The sequence below is a fragment of the Henckelia pumila genome, chromosome 2, assembly GCF_033568475.1.
Source record: "Henckelia pumila isolate YLH828 chromosome 2, ASM3356847v2, whole genome shotgun sequence".
In the NCBI taxonomy this organism is placed as follows: Eukaryota; Viridiplantae; Streptophyta; class Magnoliopsida; order Lamiales; family Gesneriaceae; genus Henckelia; species Henckelia pumila.
The window spans coordinates 134,265,322-134,275,632 of NC_133121.1; the positions used below are offsets into that span (position 1 = coordinate 134,265,322).

Sequence of the window (10,311 nt, forward strand, 5' to 3'; positions counted from 1 at the left end):
TAGATACCGAAAAAAAATTCAATATACCAAAAAAATATCTATATTTCGAAAAAAGTTCGGTACGATATCCCGAAAAGTCGGTATTTTAGCTCGGTATCCCAGCCCTACACCAATCTTCTTTTTAATTTTATTTTTTTAAAGAAAGAAAAGGTAAATCCTCGATATTTTAATTTTTTAAATGATTTTATTATTAAAAAATTAAATAAATTGTACAAAATAATAATATAAAATTAGTGTTTTTATGTGTCTATTTTTATTTTTGTGTATTTTTTTTTATAAAATATAAAATGATTTGTATGTCTTTTTTTCGTGTTTTTTTGGATAATTATGTTATATTTTTAAAAATTTAATTATGTTTATTTTTAATTTGTTATACTTATGTGTAATTTTATTATGTTTTTAAAAAATTTATTTAATAAAATAAAAAAAATAATATTTCAATATCATCATTACAAAATCACCAAATTTTTATACAAATATACAATGAAGTTATAATAACATCGACTTAAACGCGAAAAAACACGAACACATGTCAGTGTTGAAATCTCATATTATGTTTTAAAAAATAATATTTTATGATGTACAAGCTTTCGAAATTTAATCTCACACATTTATAAAATTTTTAAACAGAAAAAGTATATATAGATTTTATGTTAAGTCAATTCTATTATATTAAGTGTTTGACCAAACCAAATTTATATGTTGATGTGACCTTTTTGTTTTCGTTTTTTAAAAAAATTTACAATTATTTAATTTGTTTTACAATTATTTCATAAAATAATAAATTTTGTAAGCACACAACGTGTATATAAAAATTTATTATACAAGCGCGCAACGCGTGCAATTGCGGCCCATTAACTTAACCCAACTAGAGGTCGAAACCCAACCAGCAACGAAAACTTTGAACTCTAGTTAACCTCGAGAAACCGACAGCTTGATTAAAAGAGCATCATCACCAAAAGCAAGGGTATTGTATTCGCCACGTGTACGGTTGGATTTCGCTGCACTTATTGATTCTCATATTTAGCGATTGGTATTAGCCTTAGGTTCCGCGGCGCCATCCATAGGGTTTCGTATTCACAAATTCTCTCTCAACGATTGAATTATTATCTTTTTGTCTCGTTTTTCTCTCGAATTTTCAGCATCTATCTTATGGAAACGGAGCGCGTGACGGAGTTGGAGATGGATCGACGGCCAAGGAAGAGGCCGCGGTTGGGATGGGATGTTGTTCCTCAACAGCCGAAGGTAATTTTAAGATCTAATCCCTGAATCCAAGTTTTTGTTCATTGTGTTTGGTTTTTTTTTGTAGATCTGGTGGGATATTTATCAGGTATGGAAAAGATTTTATCTTTATGGGTTTAATTGTGATTAAAGTAGGATTTTGATGCTTAGGTTATTTATCTGGTATGTTTTGGTTTGAGATCTGGAAGATTGTTGCATCTGGTTTCCAAAGTTCATATATCTATAAATTACGATCGAGTTTCAGTTTGAATTTCTCGTATCGAGGTAGAAATATGTTTATTTGATTGAAATTAACTGGGTTTTCCGCAACTTTACAATTAGACCTTTGAATAAAACTAAATTTTTTTTCTCGTATTTAATGTGTTGTTAAAAAAATATATGTTTTTGTACCTGTGAATGAAGTATCTTAATATTGAGGCCAAACATAATTGTTATTTTGTAACTGGTTATGAGTTATAAACATATCCGTCACTTCATTGTAAGCTAAACTAAGATGCGTTATAAATAGTTCGGTGATAAAGTTGATGCATGGTTTCTACTTGTTTGTTTCAAATGATGATGTCAGAATGTTTTCCTGCTTTTATCGAAGGATTTCTGTGTTTGAAAATACTTTGATTTCAGTATGTAAGAATTTTTTTTCCCCAACTGGTATTGTATTGAGGTTTTTACTTGGTTTGACTTGTCAAAGAAACCAGTTTAGCTTGGCCCGGAAGCTTTTGTAGAGGAGGTAAATGTAATTAATGAATTGTGTTATTGAGAAAACGTGAATGGATGCGTGTGTGTAGGCTCAGCTAGGATTGTTTTGTGGACAAGAGATTGGGAATGTGACAAGCTTTGCTCCTTCAAGAACACTCTCGAATCATCCAAGTTCTCTCTTTGTTAAGGGATTGGGTCCAAATGGTTCCCCCCCATGGCGAGAAGATGACAAAGATGGACATTATATATTTGAGCTCGGAGAAAATTTAACCTCTCGCTGTAACTACTTCTACCATCATAAGAACCTCCTATTATTTCATTGTTGACTCCATCATATGTGGCCTACTGTGAATGCAATTTAGCTTATCGCATGAATTTATTTAGAAAACCAAGTTATCTTGGTTAAGTTTTGTGTTGGATTAAGCGTCGGTACTTTCCCCATATTGACTCTTGGGGCCTAATCTTAAATTTAGGTTTTCAAATGCTTGAAAAATTTATTGCTTTAACTTGGTGACCCAAATTATATTGTAAGTTTATAATTGTTCTGTTAACTTGTCTGATTTCTTTTTCTTATTTCTCATCTGCAGATAAGATCAATAGCAAGATGGGTGAAGGTATGCTAAATCTACCTGTTCCTTTGGTCCAGTGATAAACTACGACAGTATCTGATTTATGAAGTTCTGCCTGCAGGCACCTTTGGTCAGGTTTTGGAATGCTGGGATAGGGAAAGAAAAGAAATGGTTGCTATCAAAATTGTTCGGAGTACTAAGAAATATCGTGATGCAGCTATGATTGAGGTAGAAGTGCTCCAACAACTTGTTAATCATGACAAATGTGCTGAACGGTGAGTTTCTTGTTCAACTTGGTGTAAAATATTCTCACTATTTCGTATGTTGGTTCGTAAATGCGTTGGTTGAACGAGTTTATTTCTTGCAGTTGTGTACAAATACGGAACTGGTTTGACTATCGAAACCATATCTGTATCGTAAGTATATGATTGATTCGGTGGATTAAATTTCCCCAACCTAACATACCTTTGGGGATTAAGATTTGGATGAACTTAAATGGTTTTAACAGGTCTTTGAGAAACTTGGGCCAAGCTTATACGATTTCCTTCGCAAAAACAATTATCGCTCGTTTCCCATTGATCTTGTCCGTGAGATTGGCAGACAACTTTTGGAATGTGTAGCATGTGTGTAAATCTTCATTCATAATGATGTTTCATATTTGCTTGATTTCAATATAATGCTATATTATTTCACATGGTTTCTGTACTATTTTGCACAAATGAATTACAAAATTTGTTTGCGGTTATATTTATTTTGGGTTTAGCATGTTTTCATGCATGCCTCATGGTTTGTTTTGGCACTTTTTGTTGCTACGTTGTGTTGATTGGTTTTTCTAATCTCAGTTATGCATGATATGCGACTCATCCATACGGACTTGAAGCCTGAGAACATTCTATTCGTCTCTCCCGAGTACATAAAAGTTCCTGAGCACAAGGTGGTCTTTTAACTGGCCTTTTTGTATCTTACACACCCAAAATCATCTGTACAATTTGAGATTCACGGAGCCAGTTTGTGTTGGGTGCTAGACTTTGTACTAACTTTGAGTTTGGCTCATCTTCAAGGTTTCATCCAAGTCTATAAAGGATAGTTCATATTACAAGAGAATTCCCAAATCAAGTGCCATAAAGGTCATTGATTTTGGTAGTACGACTTATGACAGGCAGGATCAGTCGTACATTGTGTCTACTCGACATTACAGAGCTCCTGAAGTCATTCTAGGTATGCTAAAGCTAAATTAATAAATAATATCTAGATTTTTGGTACTTGTTATAATTTGATTGTGGTGATATCTTATTCCAATTTCTGTTCAGGACTTGGATGGAGTTACCCATGTGACATATGGAGTGTGGGTTGTATCTTAGTGGAGCTTTGCTCGGTATGTCTATTTGATTCCTCATCATTTGTTGTTTTTTGCGGAGATGTCTTACTTTGGTTGCATTTTTCTGATCGCAATATTCTCTATGCTTGATTTGGCCACTTTCATCCAGGGTGAAGCCTTGTTCCAAACGCACGAGAACTTAGAACACCTTGCAATGATGGAAAGAGTCCTTGGACCATTGCCACAGCACATGCTGAAGAGAGCCGAGTAAGCTAGTGTCTTTGACATCTCACATTATAAAACAAACAATGGTTATTGCAACGTTTGCCAATGCATTTTATGTTTCAGCCGACACGCGGAGAAATACATCAGAAGGGGTAGGTTAGACTGGCCGGAGGGAGCAACATCTAGAGATAGTATCAAAGCAGTTCTGAAGCTGCCACGGCTTCCAAACTTGATTATGCAGCATGTAGATCATTCAGCAGGGGATCTCATCCATTTATTGCAAGGACTTTTGAGATACGATCCATCTGATAGGATCTCAGCCGTAGAAGCCCTTGGACATCCTTTTTTCTCCAGAGATCATCTAAGGAGGTCTTGATGGAAAGATGAGCTTTGAATGACACACACCGTGCCACTAAAGATATGCCGAGGATGAAGACGCAATGCTATTTGAGGCAGCAAGGAATATGCATATATTTGAAGTGGGAATGGCCTCGAATGGTGCGCTCGGCTCGGTTTGGGGAATGCGGCCAAAGTTCCCGAGGGCGGCTTGCAGGTGTATATTGTGCATAGCGGAAGCCGCAACACTCGTGTGGTGTTCCATCCGTTAATACCTTTTTTTGACCTGGTTTTGCCTTTACTTGTGTAACCTGACGAGTTCTTGACACCTTGATTTTTTTTATGACAATGGGTTTCTGATTTGCAAATGAAATATTCATCGCATAGATCTTCCGTTGGCCCTGTTTATCACACAAAAAATCACTTAGATATGCGAGAAGGAAAGAGCTAACTGGAAAGCTTTCATATCAAGGAAAAAGTGTTTCTTACAAGCCATCTTAAAATTATAATTTACTAACAAAAACGTCTATGCATTTATTTTCAAGTTTTATATTTATATATGTTTATATATTATTTAATGGGATAATTCTCAATTTAGTCACTCGTTTTAGAGTTTGTTCCTTATTTGGTCCTCTATTTTCCAATGTACTCGATTTGGTCCCGTCCAATTTGGTGTTAAAATAGATGGAATCCGTACATATGACTTGCTTAACCAGTTTTGCAGAACCGGTTGTCATGGTTTCATTTATTTTTTTCTTTCCCGAATTTGTCTGAACCTAATGTACTTAAAAATTGGGAGGGTATGGTGGCGTCAAACAGATGGTTTGGGTTGAACATGATGCAAGATTTTTACTTTGCTTATTTCTCTATTTATTTCTTGATATTTATTTTTTATTGTTTAAACGTAAGAATGATGAAAGGGAGGAGGTGGCGATGGACTGAAAAGAGTAAATATCCAAGTATTTTAAATTAGAGACAAAATCAATAATATTCCAATTTTCAAATAATATTATAGGTTAAAGTATTTACAATAATTATAGCAAAATCAATAATTTCAACAATTATTATTAATGAAGAATAATAAAAAATAACAAATAACAAATGAAAGTTGGTTACATGAACTCCAATTGTGAAGCTGATTCGCTTTACTTTCAACATCTCGCCTTTCATGTTTACTCATGCATAAATTCAAACGGCATTAATACGAACACAATCCATACAATTATATGATAATGATTTTTAGATTTTCGAGCTCAAATCCTGAAAAGTTGATGTATTCACACAAATGTTTTGCCTTGTGTGTTCGGAATTCTACTCATAAAGTAGTTCAATACTTGAATTAACCACAAATCTTCAAATTTTTCAGGGCTGGATTTGAATCTAATAGCTCCAACTTTACTGTAAACAACTAAAACTATGCCGCAAGACACTTCCCATTTGATATGGAGGTGGATACTTGATGATGCCGTCTCAATGATCAATTCTGAAATTCGATCTCATATTCTTGATTGGGCACCTGCAGAAGTATCTGGTGATTTCTAAACGTAACTTGCCTGATAATGTTTGCCACTGTACTGATTGTTTGACGGATGAAGGTCCTGATGGCACGGGGTATGCAAACATGGACATGTTTTTCTTAGCACACTTTCTGCTGGAGAGTCTCTTATATGTGGTTTTGAGAAAGAATTCGCCACAGTATTTGCTAAGCTTGTTGGATTTGATCTGGAAGGCTACTCCTACAGCTTGTGAGGCTCTTTGTTATACTACCATGAATACCTTTCCACAGGTAATCTAAAACTGTACGTGTATATTAGTAACATTTTTGTGTATTGATTATCGAGTAAAAGATTTCCTTGTGTACAAGTATGAGCTTTGGTGTATCAACTTTGCCTACTCAACTCATTCAATTTCCGAAAAATCCAAAGAACTTGATTCTTGATCGATGCAAGAACATTAGAGACCTCAGACAAATCCACGCCCACCTGATAAAAACCCGTCTCCTCCACCACCCGGCGGTAGCAGAGTGCATGCTGGAGTCTGCTGCACTCCTCCTTCCCGTCCCTGCAATCGACTATGCCTTCTCTATTTTCGCTTACCTCGAGAATCCCGACTCATCGGCCTACAATATAATGATTAGGGGATTTACCAAAGTGCAAAACCCGGAAAGCTCTATTCTTTTTTTCAGGAAAATGGTTGAAAGCTTTGTGCACCCAGATGAGTTTACCTTTCCCAGCATCTTGAAAGCATGTTCACAGGTTGGGGCTTTAAGTGAAGGAGAGCAAGTTCATGCCCAGATACTAAAAGTTGTTGATGGGTTTGAATGTAGAGGGTTTGTTGAAAACGCTTTGGTTCATTTGTATGCCACTTGTGGTCGAATTGAGTTGGCTCGCCAACTGTTTGATGGAATGAGTGAAAGAAGTGCTGTTGCTTGGAACTCGATGATTTCGGGATATGTAAGTCATGGGTATTGGAAAGAAGTGACGGAGTTGTTTGGGCAGATGTTAGGAATGGGTGTTGGGTTTAATCAAGTGACTTTGATCAACGTTTTGATGGCTTGTGGGAGGCTTGGGGATTTGGAATTAGGGGAATGGATTTATGAGTATGCATTGGCGAATGGATTGATGAAGGATGCTGGCTTGGTTACATCTCTCATTGATATGTATGCAAAATGTGGTAGGGTGGATGCTGCAAGGAGTTTGTTTGATCAAATTTGTATACGCGATGTTGTTGCTTGGAGCGCGATGATTAATGGATATACACATTCCAGTTGTTTCAAGGAGGCTCTTGCTCTTTTTCTCGATATGCAAAATGCGAATGTAGAACCAAACGAGGTGACAATGGTTAGTGTCCTTTCGTCCTGTGCAGCGCTAGGAGCTTTAGAAACTGGAAAATGGGTTCATTCTTATATAAAGAAAAAGAATTTGAAGCTTTCCATCAACCTTGGAACAACGCTTCTAGATTTTTATGCAAAGTGTGGGTGTGTGGATAGTGCAATGGAAGTATTTAAAGATATGCCTTCTAGAAATGTGTGGTCATGGACAGCACTAATTCAAGGTCTTGCTAATTCAGGACGAGGCAACACAGCTCTTGATTTTTACCATTTGATGCTTCAAGAAAAGGTCAAACCAAATGAAGTAACCTTCGTTGCTGTTCTTTGTGCTTGTAGTCACGCGGGCTTGGTCGACGAGGGTTGGGGTTACTTTGTCAGCATGAGTAGAGATTTCAGCATTACACCAAGAATCGAGCACTATGGTTGCTTAGTTGATATTCTGAGCCGAGCCGGGTTGATTGAGGATGCTTATGAGTTCATAAAGAACATGCACGTTAAACCAAATGCTTTGGTGTGGAGAACTTTGCTTTCATCGTGTAAAGTTCATAAGCACATTGAAATAGGAGAAGAAGCGTTTAAACATGTAATCAGTTTAGAGCCTGCACATAGCGGGGATTACATACTACTTTCTAATCTATATGCATCTGTTGGTAGGTTAGCTGATGCGAAGAGGTTGAGAAATGAGATGAAAGTGCAAGGAGTTAAAAAGGATCCTGGTTGTAGCTTTATCGAGTTAGATGGTGTCGTTCATGAGTTTTTGGCTGAAGATAATCGACACCCGCAATCAAAGGAGATCTACAGATCAGTAGAGGACATGATTGAGAAGATAAAGACAGCTGGATATGTGCCTGATACAGTGGAGGTGAGACTGGACGCAGAAGAAGAAGATAAGGAAGCTTCTGTGTTTCATCACAGTGAGAAGCTGGTCATTGCATTTGCCCTTATCAAAACTTCTCCCCGTACTACAATCAGAATATCAAAAAATCTCAGAATATGCGGCGACTGTCACAATGCGACGAAGATTATATCAAAGGTTTTTGGGAGAGAGATTGTGATCAGGGATAGAAACCGGTTCCACCACTTCAAGGATGGGTTGTGTTCTTGCAAAGATTTCTGGTGATTGGCCCGACAAATTGACAGAGAACGAAAAAGGATCTGTCCCACCCAACATAGAACGAAGAAGGATCTTTAGTTAGACCGGGGTTTACCCAAAACGCACCGAATGATAGCGGTTGCGGATTTCCAAGTAAAAAAAAAAAAAGAAGGATCTTTAGTTGGACAAAGTACTTGGTCTTTCAACATGCTACGTGCTTGGAAGTAATCAAAGAAATGCGAAACATGATTGGTTTAGCATATTCAGAGTTTGAGTGTTGAGTGCAGCCAAATTGACAAACAAGCCGATTTAGCTAGCTAATATGATAGCACGTGCATGACGATCCTGGTATTTTGTTCCGAGGTTATCATTGTTTGAGGTTTCTTCGCTAGGTTATTTAAATAAATATAATAAATTTAATTTTTTTTTTAACAAATATACCAAATTTTAAAATTTTAAAAAAATATAATAACATGGGGTTTGAGACCCCGCTTCATTGAGAAGTTGGGGTTTGAGACACCGACTCCTCATTTGTTATTTTCGAGGAGTCGGGGTTTGAAACCCCAACTCTTCATTGTAAATATATTTATATTTTATTTATATATTTATATATATATATATATATTCAATTTACAATTATTATTTTTTGATTTTATATTTGAATCTATAGTTGTTCTAAATATTTTGAAAAAAGTTTGTAATATAATCGAACTTTTACAAAAGGAATAATAGTCAAAATAATTTTGTAAGTTTTTTTGTTTTGTGATTTGGTCATGTAAGTATTCAATTTTGGATTTTGGCCTAATAAATTAAGTTATGTTTTGGTATTTAGTCATTTTTCATTTAAACAATATTTTTATAACCAGGTCAGTGATCGAACCGGTCTAACTTAAAAAACGATCCAATCGATCAAATTTTTTTTTACTGCACAGCCGGACAAAAAAACCGTTTATATATTTTAATATAATTAATAATATATTTTAAATTATAAAAACCTAAAAAATTTATATAAATAGAAAAAATGTATTTATCATCGTTTGAAAATAAATAACTATATAAATATATTCAAAATATTAGTTATAATTATATATATTTTTTATAAAATAAATTAATTAATTTAAAGACTCTAATATTAATAAAATAATATTTTTAAAGAAAAAAAAATTTCAAATAACCATGTATATATAATAAAATATTAAATTAAGGTTTTTAAATAAAAAAAACTTTTTTTTAAAAAAATAAAAAATTGTTTTTTTGGTTCTTAGTTGGTTCTTGACCGATTTTGATTGAACGGTTAAAACGATTTTTTGGAGTGTTTTAGACTAGGCCGGTGACCGATTCCTGGTCGAACAGGTTGAACCGATCGGTTCAATCTGATTTTGAAAACATGACATTCAAGTATTGATGCCACAACAGATACATCATCATTTTTCAATGCCGTGAAAAATTTTTAGTTCGCACGTCATCATATTTTGATTTCACGTCGATAATCCATTAAGAAAAAACTAAAATCCAAAATATAACTTAATTTATAGGATCAATATCCAAAATTAAATACTTAAATGACCAAAACACAAAATGAGTAAATATATAAGAACATTTTGACTATATTTTTTTATATAAAATAACTAGCATAATCGCACACACATGTTGTGTGCGTATAAAATCATATAATATATTTAATATTATATGTTATGTATAAATATTCTTTTTTCGATAATATTTAAATTTATTTTTTATTTATAAAATAATATAAAAAATAAATTTAAAATTTATTTATCAATTTATCTTATCTATAGTGTTTAGTTCAGAAAAATATAAAAAATTAAAATATCAAAATTTTAGAAAAAAAAACTAATAAAAATAAAAGTGTAATATTTATAACACATAAGATCAATCTCGGTAAATGAAAATATGGCGTCTACGGGAAATTTTTTATATATAATAATAATAATAATAATAATAATAATAATAATAATAATAATAATAATAATAATAATAA

At 34.1% G+C, this 10,311-nt stretch overlaps 2 protein-coding genes across 4 annotated transcripts; both read left to right on the plus strand.

Annotated features, from left to right (window-relative positions):
* The first annotated feature begins 1,019 nt into the window (after window positions 1–1,019).
* Window positions 1,020–4,759, plus strand: LOC140880207 (serine/threonine-protein kinase AFC2-like). Of its 3 annotated transcripts, XM_073284451.1 has the most exons (11): window positions 1,020–1,245; window positions 2,028–2,217; window positions 2,526–2,552; window positions 2,629–2,782; window positions 2,875–2,923; window positions 3,016–3,130; window positions 3,350–3,441; window positions 3,569–3,725; window positions 3,818–3,882; window positions 3,995–4,092; window positions 4,174–4,759. In XM_073284451.1, the coding sequence occupies exons 1-11, from the start codon at window positions 1,153–1,155 to the stop codon at window positions 4,424–4,426; spliced, it is 1,293 nt and encodes a 430-aa protein (XP_073140552.1). In that variant the 5' UTR covers window positions 1,020–1,152; the 3' UTR covers window positions 4,427–4,759. The 3 variants fall into 3 exon arrangements, with proteins under 3 accessions (XP_073140552.1, XP_073140553.1, XP_073140555.1); XM_073284452.1 differs by lacking the exon at window positions 2,028–2,217 and having other exon boundaries at window positions 1,054–1,245; XM_073284454.1 differs by lacking the exons at window positions 1,020–1,245; window positions 2,028–2,217; window positions 2,526–2,552; window positions 2,875–2,923; window positions 3,016–3,130 and having other exon boundaries at window positions 2,633–2,782.
* An 899-nt stretch (window positions 4,760–5,658) lies between these two features.
* LOC140883838 (pentatricopeptide repeat-containing protein At1g08070, chloroplastic-like) lies at window positions 5,659–8,682 on the plus strand. Its single transcript, XM_073290433.1, has one exon. The coding sequence runs from the start codon at window positions 6,252–6,254 to the stop codon at window positions 8,334–8,336; it is 2,085 nt and encodes a 694-aa protein (XP_073146534.1). The 5' UTR covers window positions 5,659–6,251; the 3' UTR covers window positions 8,337–8,682.
* Window positions 8,683–10,311: the final 1,629 nt, after the last annotated feature.

Coding starts and splice junctions, on each gene's coding strand:
- LOC140880207 (XM_073284451.1), top strand. CDS start 1,153: ATGGAAACGGAGCGCGTGACGGAGTTGGAGATGGATCGACGGCCAAGG. Junction 3,131..3,349: donor ACTTTTGGAATGTGTAGCAT/GTGTGTAAATCT, acceptor TTCTAATCTCAG/TTATGCATGATATGCGACTC. Junction 3,442..3,568: donor TAAAAGTTCCTGAGCACAAG/GTGGTCTTTTAA, acceptor CTCATCTTCAAG/GTTTCATCCAAGTCTATAAA.
- LOC140883838 (XM_073290433.1), top strand. CDS start 6,252: ATGAGCTTTGGTGTATCAACTTTGCCTACTCAACTCATTCAATTTCCG.